Consider the following 20,143-nt stretch of genomic DNA (forward strand, 5'->3'; position numbering starts at 1 on the left):
GTTCTGGGGTTAAAGGCGTGCACCATTACATCCAGTCCTCTTGAGCTCTTCATCTTTATAAAGCACCAAGACTCTGATATATCACACACAAATACACTATACACAAACACACCACACACAAACACACCACACACAAATACACCACACACAAAGACTCAGGTTAGCACACATAAACACACCACACACAAAGACTCAGGGACAGCACACACAAACACACTACACACAAACACACCACACACAAAGACTCAGGGACAGCACACACAAACACACTACACACAAACACACCACACACAAAGACTCAGGGACAGCACACATAAACACACCACACACAAAGACTGGAACCTGGGGTGAGGGATCAAACACCTACCTGCAGACCCGGAGGACCAATTACACCTACAAAGCCTCGAACTCCATCGTCTCCCTTTTGCCCAAAGAGGCCAGGGGGTCCCCGGCGACCCTGAGCCCCATCAGCACCCTGTAAAGAAGATGGGGACAAACATGTTGGTGTTCAGATCAAAGGTTGCAGACAGGGTCAAAGGTTAGGACAGAGGCAAGAGGTTTGAAGTCAAGTTTGGTGAGTCAGGTTTTAGTTTGATGTGGAGCTCAGACTCAGGCTCAAAGCTGGAGGAATGAAGTACCAGGTGACATTTTAAGTTAGTGACATGTTATATCAGAACTGTGGTTCGGGTACAGTTATGATCAAGGTTCATAGGAGGTTGAGATGAACTTTAGGCATAGATGGAAGTTGTGACCTATAGGTTTGGTGACACTCTGACCTGAGCCAGCAGGTCGTTCTTCAGTGACAGGGTTCCTAAGGGGGAGGTGGCCAGGCGATGAGAAGATACAGAAGACAGAGAACTGGAATCGGCGTCTTGCACAAGCTGTCTTATGCTAAGCATGCTTATTAGGAAATACAGCTTCGAGCAGGAAGTGGTGGTACACTTTAACCCCAGCATTAAGGAGGCAAAGGTAGGCCGATCTCTGTAAGTTCAAGGCCAGCCTGGTCTACAGAGAGTTTCAGGACGGTCAGGGCTGTTACACAGAGAAACCCTATCCCGAAAACCCAAAATGGACAAAAAAAAGGGGGGGGGGCTGTGGTCATGTCTCTTCACAGTAATAGAAATCTTGACTAGGACATATGTTAGAGACAGGGTCCTGTGAAAGTATGCGGATCAGATGCAGTCACGAGGGTGGTGCCCCACAATGCCGTACTAGTGTCTGTATAAGAAGACCCAAGTTCACAAACTTGCTAATAACACACTATGTCACTATGTTGCGATGAAGCAGGAAGACGCTGGCCAGATGCCAGCACCACTGTTAGGGATTTCCCAGCCTCCAGTACCGTGAGTCACCCACAAACATCATTTAGCCTCTGTGATTTGTAACAGTATCGGAAAATTAACTACAGCAAGGCTAGAGTCTAACTCAAAGTTCAAGTTCCCATCTGAGGCCGGCATTGGAGTGAGGAGACCAGGGCTAAGCTAGGATTTGCATGATTTGGGTTTTTGATTTGGATGAAGATCAGAACAGAAAACAGAGTATTGGGCTGAGATCGGATTCAAGGTCAGAGTTGAGTTCACCGTGGGTGTTGGCATTGAGAGGAGACCAAGATTGGGCAAGGGTGCTGGGATTTTATTCAGAAGAATGGTACACTGTCTTCATTCAAGGACCCAGGGTATAGTCGCCAAGCTGGGAGCACTCACCGGAGGCCCTGGATGGCCTGCTGGACCCCTTATCCCTATTGGTCCGGGTGGGCCCTGAAGCAGGAAACAAAATCAAAAATTCTATCAGAGCTGAGCCTGGTGGTACAGGTCTGTGACCCCAGTACTCAGGAGAATCAGGAGTCAAGTTTGAAGCTAGCCTGGGTTACACATGAACTCTTTTATTTAAAAAAAAAAAAGCAAATTAAAACAAACCTCACCCTGGGATGGAGTGAAACCAGTTGGTGCTGGGAGTGGGGAAAGTGGCTGGCTACAGGCCATGGTAGATTCTCACCATGGAGGGATAGGAGATTTTGAGGCCCAGAGTGCCTCTCTAAATTTTTATTTTATTTATGTATTTTTGTATGTGTGTGTGCATGTGTGCACCAGCTTCTGAGAGTCAATTCTTTTCTCCCACCGCAAAGGCCCTGGGGATGGAACGCAGATCCTCGGGCTTAGCAGCAGCTTTATCCACTGATCCTTGTCACCATCCCTAGAGAGGTCTTTCTCAGTCTCTTGTGCTCTCGGGGCTCAAACATTGCTCAGATGGGGACCTTTGCACTTTCAGCCTTAGTGAGATAGGTACCAAAACTCAGCTGAGGGAAGCAGAGAGCCAAGGCCACCCCATATCTCCTCCTATGAGCACACCCTCCCTGGGGACCCCCACTTACCGCATCTCCTTTATCCCCTTTGCTTCCCTTGTGACCAGGCATCCCTACTTCTCCCTGCAAGATAAATATATTAGGAATTGTCCAGCGCCATCAGACCCACCCCTCTCTGTACTGTCCCTCTCCCTGGTCCCCTCACCTTGTCTCCTTCCTCTCCAGAAGGCCCTGCAGCTCCAGGGGGTCCTTGAAGCCCTGGCAGCCCTGGGATACCATCTTTGCCAGTAGGACCAGGGGCACCCCGTTCTCCCTGATGGAAGGAAAGGAAAGAGAGAAGTTAGGAGCAGGCGACCCAGGGGAGGATATCTGTATAGAAAGTTCTTTAAAATTGAAACTATCCATCCTGAAGAGAGCTCCTTAAGTCTCAGGATACAAACAATGCACAAGTCTCAGAAAGTTCCTAAAACTTACAAGATTTACCAGGTTCCCTCCTCAAAGCTATAGAAGCAGTTAACAACTGCCAGAGAGAGTCTTTGGCCTGTCACGCTGTTTGAAAGTTATACAGTGATTTAAAAAAAAAGTTATACAGGGAGCTTCAGGAATATAGTTTTTCTGAGCCATGAGCCAGGCTGGGATGGTCATTCAGTGATACAGCTACCTTTGAGTCAGCCATGTTTTGTAAGTCACTCCTCACCCATGGTCCTGTTAGTAATCCCAATAAACTCACAGCTTCATTAAGCTGGACTTGGGAAAGATCATTTTAAGAATTAATTTTTTTAAGATTTACTTTATCTTTAATTATGTATATATGTATGTGGATGTGAATGGGTAGGTATGTGCATATGAGCACAATTGCCCATAGAGGCCAGAAGAGGGTGACAGACAGATCACCTGGAGTTGGAGTTACAGGCAGCTGTGAGCCCACCAATATGGATACTGGGAATGGATCTCAGGTACTCTGCAAAAGCAGTAAGTACTCTTACTCACTGAGTCATCCTTTCTCCAGCCCACAGAAATAGAAATTCATTGGTCAGCTGTTGATGTCCTATCTAGAGTGAGTAGATGCTTGCTCACATCTCCCCAGAAAAAGTCACCCAACAGACACTTACCGGAGACCCCTTCTCACCAGCAGGACCAATAGGGCCTTGCCCACCACTCTGGCCAGGAAGTCCAATGCCACCAGAAGGGCCCACAGGACCACGCTCACCCGGGGAGCCCTGGAGAAAGAGTGGAGGGCCGGGAATGGCTACAACGACAGGGCTCTTGACACCAGTGTTACATCTTATACACAGGCAGAGGGCATCCTTGAGCACCTAAGGGATGACCCTCTCCATGAACCTCAACGGCTCTCACCTTCCTCAGCTGAGGACCACAAAGCCCGGCATGAATTGCCCACCTGCTTGTCCCCATCTTGTCTTCACTCACTCAGGCCGAGCTACACAGACCTCGCTGTTCCTCACACCCCAGGGCCTTTGCACATGCTGTTGTTTCTGCCTAGAAACCCTCCTCCGGGTATCACAGGGCTCCATGCTCATCTCCTCCCAGTCTTGGCCCCTCAGGGATGCCTCCCCCAGCCAGCCTGCTAAAGATGCTCTTCCCAACACTCCATGTACTCTGTTCCTTCTCATGTTTGTTCGTTTTCTGTTTCTCTTCCCTTTCCTTTCTCTCTCCTTCCTCCTTCCTTTCCTTCCCTTTAGCATGGCCTTAGTAAGTAGACCAGGCTAGCCTCAAACTCCCATTACCTCAGCCTCACATGCCAGGGGACATTCTGCACCACCACATGCAGTCCATAGGATATTTTTCTCTTTCCGCCTGCGTGTGTGTGTGTGTGTGTGTGTGTGTGTGCATATGGACACATGTGTGGGGGCATCTGAACATGTGTGCATATGGAGACCTGAGGTTGGTGTCAGGGCTCATCCTCGATCTTCCACCATGTAGACTGAGGCAGGGTCTCTCAGTCAAACCCAGAGCTCGCTAACAAGACTAGTCCCGCTAACAAGGCTAGTCCCACTAACAAGGCTAGTCCAGCTAAAACTCTGGCTTCCCAGGATGGAATTACAGGTGGGCCGCCCTGCCCACCGTCATTCCCTCAGGCACTAAGGCTCTAAACTCAGGTCCTCAAGCTTGTGTGACAAGGCCTTTACCCAGGGAGCCAGCTCCCAACCCAGCCCTATGACAGCTGCTTCAGAGGAGGAAACCTCAGCTCTAAAGATGCAGCCCTCTCCAGCCCTCTCCCCGCCCAGCCAGTGCACGTATACTTACATTGGCCCCAACAGGGCCCGGGGGACCCTTGTCACCCTTCAAACCAACGGGTCCCTGGGGAAAGAAATGACCAGTCAGAAAAATCTCCCAGGCACCCCAAGGGCTTGCCTTCACTTTGGGGAACTCTCATTATCCCTAGACCTATCACAGATGGGCCCTGAGTTCTATAGATCTGTCCACTACCATATCTTTATGTGTGTGTGTTGTGTGTGCTTACACATGCCTGGACACACTTGTCAAGATCAGAGGACAAGCAGCAAGAGTGAGTTCTCTCCTTCTGTAACGTGGGTCCTGGGAGCAAGCTCAGTTCATCAGCCCTGGCAGCCTTGTCTCCTGCTGAGTCATTTCACCAGCCACCACTAACACTCTTTATCCAGGGCCCCTCCAGTTTGCCACCCCGGTAGCCACTCTTGGAGAAGGTTCCTTCCTCTACCCCTCAGCACCACACTCCAGTGGACTCTCCAAAGATACTCACTGGGTCGCCGGGAGCTCCTTGGGAGCCAGGAAAGCCCATGGGCCCAGGTGGGCCCTCCTTCCCAGGGGACCCCAGGGGTCCTAGCTCACCCTGCAGACAGCCAAAGAAGAGAAGTTAGCCTCAGAAATGGGATGTCTCTCCAGACTCTGGGCCCCTCCCCAAGTAACTAACTTCCAGCCACTCCTCCCACATGAGGCCCAGGGTTTGGGCGATGACTTTGGGGCAGTTTATCCAAGATCTTACCTTGGCCCCTTCTCTGCCTTCTATGCCTGGAATACCTTGTTCACCAGGAGGTCCAGGGGGACCTGGGGGGCCCCTCTCGCCGAGAGGACCCACGTCCCCTACCTTTCCCTGGAAACAAGCAAGGGACAGCTTGAGCAGCCTGGGGGTGGGGCGTACGTCAGACCTCCAGCTCCATGGGTTCCTTGGGTGATACAAAATGGGGAAAGGCTGGTGGGGTCCATTCTGACCTGAGGACCAAGGACTCCGGCTGGTCCAGGGGGCCCTGTATGACCTTGGAAGCCCTAAGGAGAGAAACGGAAAAGGGTATCACGTGGGAGGAAGAAAAGGAGAGTCAAGGCCCTGGGGAGACAGCTCAGTGTGTAAAATGCCCCATGGAGCAGAAGACAGTTCCGCTTCCCAGCATCCATGCAGGGAGTCATGCGTGCTGTGACACACGCCTCATCCCAGTGCCAGCAAAGTGGAGACCAGTGGCTTCCTGGGGCTCTGGAAAGCCAGTCTACCCTAACCAGAGAGCCCCACGTGCCAGTGAGAGGTCCTTCCTCAAAAACTACGACGGGAGCCAGGGAGATGGCTGACTGAGTGATCTCTTGCTAGTCAAGCAAGAGAAGCCAGCACCCATGTCGGAGCCACGCATAGCTCTCACGCCGGTAACCCCAGCACTGTAGCGTGGAGGCGGGTAGGTCTTGGGAATTGTTAATCAGCCAGCCTAGCCAAAACGGCAAGCTTCAGGCTCGGTGCTAAAAGGTGAGATGGAGAGGGATGGAGGAAGATACCGGGCGTCCTTTTCTGGTCTCTATGTGTTCACGCGCATGCACCGCCCCCTCCATACACAAGGGCCCAACACAGTTGGAAGTCAGAGATCGATGGCCACTTACCAATTCTCCTCTTTGCCCAGGGTGTCCAGGTACCCCATCTTTCCCCTGAGGGCCCTGGGGAACAAAGTAAGAGGAAATGAAGATTTAGAACTGGAGCCAAGCCACCCTGCACCCTTCCCCACTGACTCAGAGTCAGGGTGACATCACTCACTGGGGGGCCCTTTGGTCCAGGGAATCCTGGGGGACCTTGCAGACCGGGGAGACCCTGAAATGGAACCAAAAATCATTACACCATCTCTCCTGAGTGTCTTGCATCTAAATAACCTTAAAAGTCAGTATAGTGCTGGCAAGGTGGCTCAGTGGGTCAAGGTGCATTTACTCAGATAAAGCTATGACCTGCGCTCCATCCCCAGATCCCGCAGGTGGATGGAGGGAACCAACTCCTTTGAGTTGCCCTCTGACCTCCACAGTCACACAGAGGGAGAGATTTGTTCATTTTTTTCCTTTAAAGTCAGCAATACTGAGCAGCTGCAGCATGCCAGGAATGGTGCTGAGTACTCGCTGGTGGTATACCATCTCAGTCAGCACCGCAGCCCACCAAGGCGGGACCACAGTAACTGCATTTTATAAAAAAGGAAACTGAAGCAAAGAGAAGTTAGGCAAGTTTCCCAAGGTCACACAGCAAGCAAGTGGGACAGCTGGGAATAGAACTCGTAGATCTTTGGCCTTGGAGGAGGCTGACCTCGTTCATAGATACACACGCTGTTCAGAATCACACTCACAATGCTCGGAATCACACACACACTCACCTTTTCTCCAGGGGCCCCAGGAGACCCGTTTTGACCCACATCACCCTAAAACAGAATAAATAATCTTCAAGACCAGAACACACTCAACTGGGAGGATTTGGCAGGGAGTTAGCCTGAGATAGACCAAAGGCCCTTAATCCCTCCCATACCTTGGGGCCAGGCTGGCCTGTGGCCCCTGGTTGTCCCCGGTCTCCTCGAGGGCCCTGAATAAAAAGAGATTTTTAAAAGGAAAAAAAAAAGAAGAAGAGAAGTGAGAAGATGGGTAGGTCTGAGAGAAGACACCACACAGAGGCCCCTTCCTCCAGAATCCATCCGAGTCCACCAGCAACAGGGACAGCACCCAATCTTTTCCCAACCCTCTCATGACTTCGCTACCCCATCTCCCCTCAGACCTGCTCCCCTGTGTAGAGCAGGCATCGCTTCCTTACCGGCACACCGCGCTCTCCTTCCTCCCCTGGCTGCCCTGCTTTGCCCTGGAAAGTAAGCCAAATCAAAAAGCCTTGAGCTTTGGGAGATGGGAACAGGCACACATGTGTTCACAGGTGAGAACAGGCACACATGTGTTCACAGGTGGGAACGGGCACGCGTGTGTTCATGGGTGAGAACGGGCACACATGTGTCCATGGGTGGGAACGGGCACACGTGTGTTCACGGGTGGGAACAGGCACACGTGTGTTCACGGGTGAGAACGGGCACACGTGTGTCCACGGGTGGGATGTATGTATACAAGGATCTCTGCAAAGGAAAACTGCACACGGGGAGTGAAGCCAGCCCAAAGGAGAAACATATGCTGTAGGCAGCAATGCTGGAGGGGCGAAGCCATCTAAGCCCTTTAAAACAGAAGCCCAGGTACCAAACACAGAGCCACAGAATTCGGTGCTTGCCCTGCTGGACCACAGCATTTCCTGACTGTGCTCCCATTCCTCCCTGTGGAATGAGAATTCTTTCCATGGCATTGTAATATGCTTTTGTATTTGACTTTTTGGTTTGGGTTTTTTTGTTTGTTTGTTTTTGGAAGGGTGGGTTCAAGACAGGGTTTCTCTTGTTACAGCTCTGACTGTCCTGGAACTCACTTTGTAGATCAGGTTGGCCTCAAACTCACAGAGATCTACCTGCCTCTATCTCCTGAGTGCTGGGATTAAAGGAGTGCACCACCACCACCTGGCTGGCTTGTATTTGGCTTTGAAGATATTATCAGTTTGAAAGACCAGGAAGTTTTCCAAGTTGATTATATTTTACATTCAGAAATAAGCATGAGACTCTGGGAACAGGAAGTGGGAAGTTACGGTTTTAAATTGATGTGTTAGTGCGTCCAGTTGACAATGGGTGTAGCTATGCCAGTTAGGTTTTCTTTTTGTAAAATGTAGGGGTGGGGTGGAGGGGTAGGTGTGTATGGGTGTGTGTGTGCTGTGTGTGGGTGTGTGGGGTGCGTATGTGTGATGTGGGGGCGTGAGGGGTGGTACGTGGGTGTGGTATGTGTGTATGGGTGTATGTGTGTGTGCTGTGAGGGGGGGTGTATGGGTGGGGGGGTGCATGAAAGTGCAGGTGTTCCCAGAGCCCAGAAGAGGACATCAGATGCCCAGGAGCCAGAGCTACAGATGAATGGGAACCACTTGAAGGGACACTGAGAACCAAACTCCAGTCCTCTTAACTGAGCCATCTCTCCAGCCTTGTGGTGGCTAGTGTGAACTGTCAGCTTGGGCCACTCTAGAACCAGCCTGGGAAAGAGTCTCAGTGAGGAAGTGTCTAGATCAGGCTAGCCCGTGGGAGTGTCTTGAATACCTTGAATGACAGAGGAAGACTTACCCTACCAAGCAGAAACTGTACAGACACCCACCTTCCCATACCCTCTGGATCACAACTCACCCTTTTGCCCTTCTCCCCCAGTGGTCCCAGGGGTCCAGGAAATCCAACAGATCCCTAAAGAGAGAGAATTCGACATGAGACTCTAGGATTAGTAAGCATCGGCAGAATAGGCCTGACTCCATCCTTTGCTTTCTTGCATGGCCTCCAACCCAAGCCTCCCCAGAGGGGCCTCCGCCTACTCCCCACCTCAGCAGCCACACTGCTCCCCTCCAAATTCCCCAGCTGTGCTAGCATGTTCCCGCCCAGATCCTTTGCACATGTCCCTTCTTCCACTTTAAATGCTCTTCTCTTGGGTCTACACAAAGCCAGTCACTTACCATTTATAGTTTCTGTGTATGTGTGTGTGTGATGTGTGTGTATGCGTGTGTGCAGGTGCACATATAGAAGTCACACAAGAGGTCAGGTGTGTGTGTATGAGTGTGTGCAGGTGCACATATAGAAGTCACACAAGAATGTCAGGTGTGTGATGTGTCTGTATGAGTGTGTGAAATTCATATATAGAAGTCACACAAGAATGCCAGGTGTGTGATGTGTGTGTATGAGTGTGTGAAATTCATATATAGAAGTCACACAAGAGTGTCAGGTGTGTGTGTACGAGTGTGTGCAGGTGCACATATAGAAGTCACACAAGAGTGTCATGTGCCTCCTCTATCATCTTGTAAAACACCCGCCTAGCATGCAGGAACTCCTGAACTCCACCAGCAGCACCACGTAACACAAGTGTGGTGGCATCTGCCTGTGGTCACAGCATTCAAGGTGAAACAGGAGGATCAGGAGTTCAAGGTCAGCCTCCATGCCAAATGTGAGGCTAGCCTGAGCTACATGAGACCCTGTCTCAACAAAAACCAAGAGGGGCTCGTGGGTGGGTGTGGCAGCCCACCTGCAAACCCAGCACTCAAGAGGCAGAGACGGAACCCCCAAAGGAGCAAGCTGGCTAGCTAGACAACTGGCATTGATGAGCTCTGAGTTCAAGGGAGAGACCCTGCTGCCATATATAAGGTAGAAGTGATGGAGGAAGATACTAGCCATCAACCTCAGCTTCCACGCTCAGGTATACCTGCACACACGGAGGCCAAGACACGTCTGAACATGAATACACAAACCAAACAAGCAACTCAAAGGGCAACAAAAGTAGGGTAAGAATTTGTGGGTGGGCATTAGGTTATTGGGGATGTGTCTTTGAATGGGATTGTGTGCCTTGCTCTCTGTCGTTCTCTCTCTTTCTCCTCTCCCTCCCCCTCTCTTTTTCCTTTCTTCCTTTTCTCTCTCCCCTTTTCTTTCTCTCCCTCTCTCTTTCTTTCCTATCTTCTCTCACCACCTCTCTTCTCTGTCCCTACTCTCCTGGTTCGTGATGTGAGTGACTCCTGCCTGCTACCCTCATCCTGCCACCAGAAGCCAAAAATTGCAGGGCTATTCAAGACCATAGTCTCCAAAGCCAGGCAGGGGTGGTGCACACCTTTAATCCCAGCACTTGGGAGGCAAAGGCAGGCGGATCTCTGTTCTAGGCCAGCCTGACCTACAGAGCAAGTTCCAAGATAGCTAGGGCTACACAGAGAAACCCTGTCTTGAAAATAAAAAATAAAAGTCTCCAGTGAGGTGTGGGCGAGGCAACCATGGCAACTCCAAACAGCAAAAATATGGAACTCAGGGAGAGTTCTGGTTCCAGTGAGATGGCTCCGTGGGCAAAGGTGCTTGCTACCAACCCTAACGGTCTGAGTTTGGTCCACAGCACCCACAGGGTGGAAGACCACAAGTTGTCTTTCAGTGTGCCTGTGTGTCACGGGGAACAAAAAAACACACTGGATCCCCTGGAGCTAGAATTACCCACCACGTGGGTGCTGGGAACTGAACCCAGTGTCTCTGTAAGAGCAACAAGAGCCCTTAACCTCTGCGCGTCTCTCCAGCACATAAATGTAATTTTTTTTTCCAGACAGGGTTTCTCTGTGTAACCACCCTGGCTGTCCAGGAACTCACTCTGTAGACCAGGCTGGCCTCAGATTCAGATCCATCCACTTTTGCCTCCCAAGTGCTGGGATCAAGGTGTGCACCACCAGCCTGCTCATGAATGCAGTTTTAGAAAGAGAATGCTGCACTCAGATTTGTTCCCACGCATCTTCAAGTTCCCAAGTGACTTTCCATAAACAGACATGCTCAGTCACCCATGATGTAGTCTGGAGTGTGGCTCAGACAGAGAGCACAACCTCTCCCACACTCTTGCCCTCAGAACAGTGGTACACATGTTTCTACACGACCACATTTCTGTATAAGCACACTGGGTTAGATTATGAATTCAAGACTGGACAGATCTCATTTCTGTGAACTTCCTCTGGTAGCACATCAATGTCTTTGTGCCCCTGGCCCCCTGGCAGCTTGATCCTTAGTGTGGGAATACAGACCGTACCTGGTAAGGGGCAGAGTGTAGTGTGTATGTGGGTCTTTTCTGTTAGGATTAATAGAGTTCTCATGGGACCCAGTTAGAGCCTATAAGGTTTTATATTTAAATATTTAATATTTATTTATTTATTTATTTATTATGTATACAATAGTCTGTCTGTGTGTATGTCTGCAGGCCAAAAGAGGGCACCAGACCTCACTACAGATGGTTGTGAGCCACCATGTGGTTGCTGGGAATTGAACTCAGGACCTTTGGAAGAGCAGGCAATGCTCTTAACCACTGAGCCATCTCTCCAGTCCCAGCCTATAAGGTTTTTAAAGAAGGCTGGAGAGATGGTTCAGCAGGTATGAGCACTGGCTGCTCTTCCAGAGGACCTGGGTTTGCTTCCCAGCACCCACATGTCAGGCTCACAACATCCAGTAACTCCAGTTCCAGGAGATCTAACGCCCTCTTCTGGCCTCTGCAGACACTGCATGCATCTACAGTGCAGACATAAATGCAGGCAAAACACATACACATAAAAGCAACATAAATAAAATCTCAAAATCATTTAAAAACATTATTAAAAAAAAACATTTTGGGGCTGGAGAGATGGCTCAGAGGTTAAGAGAACTGACTGATGTTCCGGAGGTCCTGAATTCAATTCCCAGCAACCACATGATGGTTCATACCCATCTGTAATGAGATCTGATGCCCAGAACACTATATACATAATAAATAAATTTAAAAAAAAAACATTTTGATGACAACCACTCAGGAGGGTAAGGCAGATGAGTCTCTGTGTGTTAAAAGACCAGTTTGGGCCATGTGGTGGTGGCGCACGCCTTTACTCCCAGCACCTGGGAGGCAGAGGCAGGTGGATCTCTGTGACTTAAAGACCAGTTTTGGTCTATACACAGTGAGACTCTGTCCCAGTAAAACTAAGACACTTTTATTACATTTACTTCTTTTCTGGGCACATATGTGTCACAGCACGCATGTGAGGACCGAAGACAATTTGCAGGAGCTCGTCCTCTCCCTTCCCCCAAGCGGGTGCTGGGATCAAACTCAGACCACAGGGTTTGGAGGCAAGCATCTTGCTCATCCGAGAGGATTTTTGTCTGGTGTGTTTCTGTGTGTGCACATGCCTGTGGAAGCTGGGAGTCAGATCTGGGTTCCACTTTAGCGTGTGTGGGTGCACACGTGAGAGCGTGTAAGAGCGAGCATGCGTGGCATATGGGACAGACTGAAAGAAAATGGCTCCCAAATGGAGTGGCACTATTAGGGCGTGTAGCCTTGTTGAATGAATTGCATGTCACTGTGGGGACGAGCTGTGAGGTCTCTTCTGCTCAAGCTTCCCTCAGTGTGACTTTCAGTCAACTTCCTGCTGCCTGCCTGCAAGTCAAGACAGAGCCAGTACCACATCTGTCTGCACGCTGCCACGCTCCCCACCATGATGACAATGAACTGAACCTCTGAAACTCTAAGTGAGCCACCTCAATTAAATCTTTTATTTATAAGAGTTGCCATAGTCATGGCATCTCTTCACAGCAATAAAAACCCACACTAAGACCATACATGGACAATGTGTCCAAGCAGAGGCCAGAGCAGGATACCTGACACCCTTCTCTATTGTTCTCCATCATAGTCCTTAGAGGGAGGGTCTCTCACTGAACATGGAGTTAGCTGTGGGCAGCGAGCCCCAGTGATCCTCATGTTTCAGCCCCCAAAACCTGAGGTTACAGGTGCACACAAACAGCCTTGTTTGAATTTCTTTTCTTTCTTATTTAACGTTTTGTTATGGGGGGGGGCAATGCTGGCAGAGGACAGACTATGTCAGATCTCTGAGGTCATAGGCAGTTGGGAGCTGGCAATGTGGATGTGGAGAACTGAGCTCTAGAAGGGCAGCCATGGTTCTCAACTGCTGAGCCATTTCTCCATCCTGGATGCAGACGTGGGTGACAGAAATCTGAACTCAGAAGCCTGTCGCAGCAAGCTCTCTCCACTGATCCATCTCCTTAGCCCCGCCCCCCACCTTAATTCTTTGCTACAAAGTCTCTCACTGAACCGGGAGCTTGCTCTTGGCTAGACTGGCTGGGCATTGGTCCCCAGGGACCCTCCTCTCCATCTCCCCTGTGCTGAGGATGCTCGCCACCACACTTAGCTCTTCACATGGGGGCTGGGACTCACATTCAGGGTTTCGTGTCGGCGTGGCACGCACTTTACTGACAGCCATCTCCTAGTCTCCAGAGGGTGGTTATTAAGGAATAAGCGTGGCCAGCCTGTCTCTGGATCACTCTAACTCATACCTGATTCCACCATGACATCATTCTCTAATAAAGTAACTCAGACAAGAAGGGATTTACCTAGGGCTGAATCAGCGGAGCCCTCCGATTTTGAATGATTTAAAACCAAAACTATTTTGAAGTCTTTAAAACTATAATAACCTAAGATATCTTTTTTTTTTTCACAAAATATCCAGCTTCAAATGTTTTTGTTATAGCAACAGAAAACAGTCTAACACACTGGTTGATGAACCAAACAACCACAGTAAAAAACCATTTAGTGAACAAGGCAGACATCACAGGCACCTCTTTTCAGCAGCTGAGAACTGGGTTGAAGCTCACTCAAGGTCATGTAGGTCGTAAGCAGTGGCCATCTGAGAACAAGTCCGCGATGCCCAGGTCCTACTTTACCCTCTCACTGACCCACCACCCCTCAGACCACAGCCTGGACCCCGAAGTGTCCGTCTGTCTGCCTTCCTCCTGCCCACCTCCAGTTCCAAGGCCTCTTACCTTAGGTCCTGGGCGTCCTGGGTAACCTGGGAGACCTGGCACCCCAAGCTTGCCCTATAGGAAGAAGGATTATAGGACACAGGTCAGGCATGTCAAGCTAGAGCTAGAAGGGAAAGGTCAAGATGGCTGCACAACAGAGTGAGACACTGAGTTCCTAGGGGGCTGTGCTTGCGAGGAGCTCGCTAGCCCATGCAAACCAGCGTCCTCATCTGTAAGGGGGGGGAGTTGATTACAGGGCTGGATTACAGTTGTTTGGTTCCCAGCGCCCACATCCGGGAACTCACAGTCACCTGTGACCTTAGCTCAGAGAATGGCCTCACCTATGAATGACTCATGCAGAAAGACACAATTAAAAATAAAAATAATTTTTCCCTTTTTTGCTGGGCTGTGGTGGCACACACCTTTAATCCCAGCACTCAGTAGACAGAGACAAGAGGATCTCTGTGAGTTCAAACCAGCCTGGTCAACAGAAAGTGTTCCAGGACAGCCAGGGATACAGAGTGAAACCTGTCTCACAAGACTATATATATATTCCCTTTTAAAGACAGTGTCTCACTGTGTAGCTCTAGCTGTCCTAGAACTTGCTATGTAGATGTGGCTGGCCTCAACTCCATACAGATCTACCTGCCTTTGTCCCCACTCCACTCCCAGCCCACCAGAGCTGAGATTAAAGGGATACACCATGACCAGCTAAAGACAAAATAAATCTTTAAAATGCCTATTACACAAAGCTGTAGAGGAGAACACAGTTAAGTGCAAGAAACTGTTCTATAATGCTCAGCAAAGAAACTAAGTATGGCAGGGGCTTAGACCAGCCTTATACCCCTGCCTAGAGTCCCGCAGTGAGGGGCTGGGGTGTGGCTCAGGGGTAGAGCCCCTGCCTAGAGTCCCGCAGTGAGGGGCTGGGGTGTGGCTCAGGGGTAGAGCCCTGCCTAGACTCCCCAGCAAGGGGTTGGTGCATGGCTCTACACAGTACAACTGCTTTCTAACATTGAAAATCTCTGGTTCCACCTCCATATTGGGGAGTGGGGCAGCAACAGGGTGCAGAGATGGGCAGGGAACAATTTAAGTAAGCCCTGTCTAATCACCTTCTCCCCTGCTGCTCCTGGGGGACCCTCATCCCCAGGCAGTCCCTCGGGTCCCTTTTGTCCTTCTGGACCATCCTCTCCTCTGGGACCTGGGAGTCCTGGGTTTCCCTGAAATTAAAAAGGAAAGATTGAAATAGTCATTCATCCTTCCTACACTGTCCATCCTCTACTTAACCCCAGCTCATTCACCCTGTGTCTTTCCCAAGACACCCTAGACCCTCACCACCCCTCAACTGGGAGCTGGTCTTACCCGGTCACCTTTTGGTCCCCCATCACCCTTGAAGCCAGGAAAGCCATCCTCTCCCTGGGGGAGAGATAGAAATTGAGATGGAGATGGAGAAGAGAGGAAAAGGGAGAAACGGGTAGTAGAAGAGAAGATGGCTTTGGGGTAAGAGAAGTCAGGGCTTTAGGGAAGGGCCACAGCCAGTGCCTCTTTATGGGAACTCCCTCTCTCCACCCCCCATGAACCCCTTCCTTCTCACCCTTTCTCCTTTCTCTCCTTGGAGACCTCGGTTGCCAGAGGTACCCTAAAAAAATTTTTAAAAGAGCTCTGTCTCCTTCCCTGCTTAAGGAAGGTTCTAGACATCCTCCCGTAACCTAAAATTGCTAAAACAGTTGCAAGACGTCTAGTGTGTGAGGAGCCATGGAGGAAATGGGCCTGTCTCCCCAGAGTCCCCCAGTGTGCTTGCTCAGCCTCCCCTACCCATTGCATGCCTGACAGCCACCACCCACCCCAAGTTCATGTGCGTAGGGGGAACAAGGAAAGCTGAATCTCCATGCCATTCGTTTCTACTTCCTGAGGACACAGTGTCCACACAGTTCCTTCTGGCAGCAGAAAGAACATTCCAGAGTCCAGCCTCGTTCCGAAGGCAGGGGAGAGTTTCCCCATTGTGCTGGCCACAAGGAGACTCTGTGCCTGGTGACAGCACTATGCCGTGCATGCCCTGGACTGACTTCCTGCCTGCACCACACTGACAAACTGCTCTTGGCTCAGACGGGACTGGGCTCAGCTGAAGAATGAACTAGCGCTTGGAGCTGATGCAACTATGCGCTTGGAAACCGCAGGGCTTTCTGCAGCCCCACACTAATTCACTGGACCACAGCAAAGAAAGCTGTTGGCTGCCACTGGCCCCTCCCTTGGTTACAAAGTAACTAGATTCAGATACAACACAGGCTGCAGCCACAGTCCTCCACTTATCTGCAAAATAAACTAGGAAACCTCCAGGGATTGCTCCAAGGCCATAAGACCCAGCTCTTATCAGTGTTGCCTCCTCTATGCACGCGGCAAACTATGATAAAATCCAATTTATAAACTAGGCAAAGAAAAAGATGAGCAAAAGAAACTAGCAATAAAACAGAACCATCAGTATGCTATTTTTTCATTTGTTTATTTACTTTGTGGGTTCTTTGTGGGTTTTTTGTTTTGTTTTGTTTTGAGAGAGGAACTCTTGTTTTGTTTTGGGGACAGTAGTGTGCCCCCCCCCCCAGGCTGGACTGTAATTCGCTGTGTAGACAAGGGTAGCCTAGAAAGCACAAAGATCTTCCTGTTTCTGTCTCCCAAGTGCTGGGGTGTTTTCTTTGTTTTTTCATTGTTTTCCAGTCAGAGTCTCATTTAGACCGGGCTGGTTTCAAACTCACTGATAGCTAAGAGGGTAACACTGAATCCCCAAATCTTCTGTCTCCACTGCCTCAACACTAAGACAACAGGCACGCACCACCGCACTGAGAGTCGAGGGGATGGAACTTGGGGCTCCACACACTGCTAGGCATGCATTCTACCACCAACTGAGCTATAGCCCCAGCTGTAATTTGTATTTTGAGGCAGAATGGCTTCAAACTTGTACAGCTGAGACTGATTTTAAAATCTTGATCCTTACCAGGAGGTGATGGCGCATGCCTTTATCCCAGCAGAGGCAAAGGGAAGTGGATCTCTGTGAGTTCAAGGCCAGCCTGGTCTACAAAAATGAGTTCCAGGACAACCAGAGCAGAATAGTGAAACCCTGTCTCAAAAAAAAAACCTTATCCTCCTCCCTCAAGTACTGCAATTACAAGGTGCGTGTGAGAGAGAGTGTGTGTGTGTGTGTGTGTGTGAGTGTGTGTGTGTGTGAGTGTGAGTGTGTGTGTGTGAGAGAGAGTGTGCATGTGTGTGTGAGTGTGTGTATGTTTTGTTAGTGTTTGGTTTGTGAGATAAGGTCTCAAAATACAACAATGCAATTCAGCCCTGGCTGGCCTAGAACTCGCCATATAGCCCAGGCTAGCCTCAGTCTTTTAGCAATCTTCTTGCCTCTTCCTCCCAAACACTGGGTCCACTGACAGGCGCTACCACAGCTGGCACTAAATCGGTTTTCTGACACCCATGCTAACAAGCTATCTATCCTACCTTCAAGTCCTCCAGCGTTACCTACCTTCACACCCCGAGGTCCAGGATAGCCCAGAGGGCCTGCTGACCCTGGTGGACCCTGAAAGGAAAATAAGGCCAATGCTATCCAGTTCCACATCATCCCTGTTTCAGTATCCTCTGTCTCCTCACTGGCCCATAGCTACTTACTACTCCTCTTCCCCAGCCCAGCCACCCTCCTGGTCACTCACCTGAGCCCCCTTTTCTCCTGTGGGACCCTCAGGGCCTGGGTGACCCTGGTAGAAAAACACACCAACTCATCAAAGGCCAAAATTTGCCATACAAATTTCCAAGCCTTCCCCTTGTCCCAGCTCCTGGTTCTTACCGGGGGGCCCTCAGCTCCTGGGACACCTGGAATTCCGGGATTTCCAGGGGGACCCTGAAAGAGAAGGAACAGGAAGTGTAACCTGAGCATCTCCGAGCCTGGACCTGAGGGCTCTACCCCACAACTCAGAGTGTGTCTGCAACACAGGCATCTGTCCCAGCTCTGCTCATGCTACTCATGACTCCAGTAAATCAGCTCGTCCTCCCTGAGCTGCTGATATTAAACTATGAGAAGGCTGGGGGTGTGGCTCAGGGGCAGGTCTCCGTCATCCCCCGCCCCCCATTGAGGAGCTGGGAAACAGCTCCACTGTAGAGAGCTTGCCTCTCACGCACAAGGCCCAGGTCCTGAGCCTAGAACCATAAAGGGATAAAGTGTAAGATATGCTAGGGTCAGCCAGGAGCTTCTCATCTACAACCTTTTGTTTGTTCCTTTGCTTTATTTTATTTTATTCACTTTTTTAAACTTATTTACTGAGGCAAAGTTCTGTAGCCTTGCCCAGGCTAGTTTGCACCCTAAATTGCTGGGACTGCAGGGGTCTACACCTTTAAGATGCCATTCTTTGAAAGAAAGTACATCCTGCTGGGTGTGGCGGGAATGCCTTTAATCCCAGCACTCTGGAAGCAGAGGCAGGAGAGTCTCCAGGTTCAAGACCAGCCTAGTCCACAGAGTGAGTTCTAGGACAGCCAGTGGCTACAGAGAAATTTGTCTTGAAAAGCCAAAAAAAAAAAAGGAAAAGAGAGAAAAGAGAGAGAAAGAAAAAAAGAAACAAGAGGTATCACCCTGAGCAGGCATCCTGGGTTGCATAAGAAGGGAGGCTGAGCAGAGCTAATAAGCAGTTCTCCCCTCTGCGGCCTCTGCTTCAGTTCCTGTCTCCAGATTCCTGCCTTGACTTCCCGCAATCCCATGGGAGCATAAGTCAAATGAGCCTGCTGCTCCTCAAGTCATTGCTTCAGTGCAGCAACAGAGAAGCAAAGTAGGACGGACACACACACACAGATACACAGAGATACACACACACACATACACCACACATACATACACACACACAGAGGTACACTCACGCACATGTGTGAGCATGCACACACTAACACAGACACACACTTATACACACAAGTGTATCTGCCAGGGAAGCAAGCCACAGATGTGCAGAGAGACAAAGACAGAGCACTCCGGTCCCTAGGAAGGGCTGTCCTGCCTTGGCATCTTGGGAGTCCCTTCTGTGAGGGCTTCTGTGCTAACAGTGGCTCCTCTGTCTGCCAGCCTTGGTGGGATTTTCCTGGAAACCCTCCCCCAACAATGTCACTCTGTCACTCTGGGTTGGCTTCTGGAATGTGACTATTCACCAGCAGGAAGTCCCTCAAAGGGGCCCTTGAGAGAAGCTTCTCCTGACGACATGAGAAAAGCCACTTACCTTTTCCCCGGGAATGCCAATGGGCCCCTGAGGGCCTGGAATCCCCTGGGATAAAAAGAGGGTGAGGAAATTATGAGAAGAGAGATGGGTAGCAAAACTGGGCAGAGGAGGACTGTGGCTTAACCAACCACCACACCCCCATTGTCAGGACAGAGGTCTTGAACCTGGGAGCCATGGTTTCCTTGCTGTCCTGGGGGACCTGGTTCTCCAGGAGGACCCTGTGGGGAGAGGGGTGGGTTCAGTGAAGCCAGGAGGGGTCAGGGTGTGGAGGATCACACAAAAGAGCGAGGGACGCTTACCACATTGCCTTTGGCACCTGGTGCACCGTCACTTCCGGTCACACCCTGTGAGGTTGGAGAATACGAGGACGGATCAGGGTCTTGGAACAAGCAACTAAGAAATATGTCGGTCGGAAAGGAAACAGCAAGCAACAGAAAGACTTTTCCGGCTAGGGAGATGGCTCAGTGGGTAAAGGCACTTGCTGTACGAGCAAGAGGGTCTGAGTTCAAATTCCCAGACCCATGTAAAAGCCTGACAGGTAGCATTAGCTTTTGTAATCCCCTGCAGGGAGATGAGAAACTTGCAGGCCAGCTAGCCCCAAGGACACAGTAGAAAAACCACAGAAAAGCCCTCAGACAGGTGAAAAAACACCAGCTCCTAACCATCCTCGGACTTTCACACTTCATCTGCATTGTGGTGCAGGCAATCACACTCACGCACAGGACTGTGCGCATCGTACACAGAAAGGAAAAGAGGGAGAGAGGGAAAGAGATCATCAGTGGTCCAGGTAGAGGCACTGCTGCCAAGTCTGATGACCTGGGTTCCAGGGACCCACACGGTGAAGGGAGAGGACCTGATCTCCACATGTGGGCCATGCGAACACACGCGCACACGCGCACACACTCACACACACCACAAATATGGGTGGTGGTGCAAAGGGAAGATGGGTAAGTAAAAAACAGACAGGGAGCAGAGAG

The 20,143-nt window shown here is 50.3% G+C and overlaps 1 protein-coding gene across 2 annotated transcripts in view; it reads right to left on the reverse strand.

Moving 5' to 3' along the window:
* Col5a3 (collagen type V alpha 3 chain) overlaps nucleotides 1-20,143 on the reverse strand; it is a 48,211-nt gene that overhangs the window by 9,799 nt on the left and 18,269 nt on the right. For both annotated transcript variants that reach the window (XM_041657566.1, XM_041657565.1), the window contains exons 22-46: nucleotides 19,466-19,510; nucleotides 19,331-19,384; nucleotides 19,167-19,211; nucleotides 17,756-17,809; nucleotides 17,622-17,666; nucleotides 17,438-17,491; nucleotides 15,515-15,559; nucleotides 15,283-15,336; nucleotides 15,033-15,140; nucleotides 13,945-13,998; nucleotides 8,776-8,829; nucleotides 7,338-7,382; nucleotides 7,059-7,112; nucleotides 6,910-6,954; nucleotides 6,312-6,365; nucleotides 6,161-6,214; nucleotides 5,513-5,566; nucleotides 5,286-5,393; nucleotides 5,043-5,132; nucleotides 4,568-4,621; nucleotides 3,415-3,522; nucleotides 2,508-2,615; nucleotides 2,372-2,425; nucleotides 1,704-1,757; nucleotides 368-475 (exon numbers count right to left, since the gene is read on the reverse strand). In XM_041657566.1, the coding sequence (XP_041513500.1) occupies nucleotides 368-475; nucleotides 1,704-1,757; nucleotides 2,372-2,425; nucleotides 2,508-2,615; nucleotides 3,415-3,522; nucleotides 4,568-4,621; nucleotides 5,043-5,132; nucleotides 5,286-5,393; nucleotides 5,513-5,566; nucleotides 6,161-6,214; nucleotides 6,312-6,365; nucleotides 6,910-6,954; nucleotides 7,059-7,112; nucleotides 7,338-7,382; nucleotides 8,776-8,829; nucleotides 13,945-13,998; nucleotides 15,033-15,140; nucleotides 15,283-15,336; nucleotides 15,515-15,559; nucleotides 17,438-17,491; nucleotides 17,622-17,666; nucleotides 17,756-17,809; nucleotides 19,167-19,211; nucleotides 19,331-19,384; nucleotides 19,466-19,510 (1,602 nt within the window). The remainder of the gene's footprint in view (nucleotides 1-367; nucleotides 476-1,703; nucleotides 1,758-2,371; nucleotides 2,426-2,507; nucleotides 2,616-3,414; nucleotides 3,523-4,567; nucleotides 4,622-5,042; nucleotides 5,133-5,285; nucleotides 5,394-5,512; nucleotides 5,567-6,160; nucleotides 6,215-6,311; nucleotides 6,366-6,909; nucleotides 6,955-7,058; nucleotides 7,113-7,337; nucleotides 7,383-8,775; nucleotides 8,830-13,944; nucleotides 13,999-15,032; nucleotides 15,141-15,282; nucleotides 15,337-15,514; nucleotides 15,560-17,437; nucleotides 17,492-17,621; nucleotides 17,667-17,755; nucleotides 17,810-19,166; nucleotides 19,212-19,330; nucleotides 19,385-19,465; nucleotides 19,511-20,143) is intronic.

Source organism: Microtus oregoni, unplaced genomic scaffold (assembly GCF_018167655.1).
Source record: "Microtus oregoni isolate MIOR12 unplaced genomic scaffold, Mior012 000008F_ref0000371, whole genome shotgun sequence".
Classification (NCBI taxonomy): domain Eukaryota; kingdom Metazoa; phylum Chordata; class Mammalia; order Rodentia; family Cricetidae; genus Microtus; species Microtus oregoni.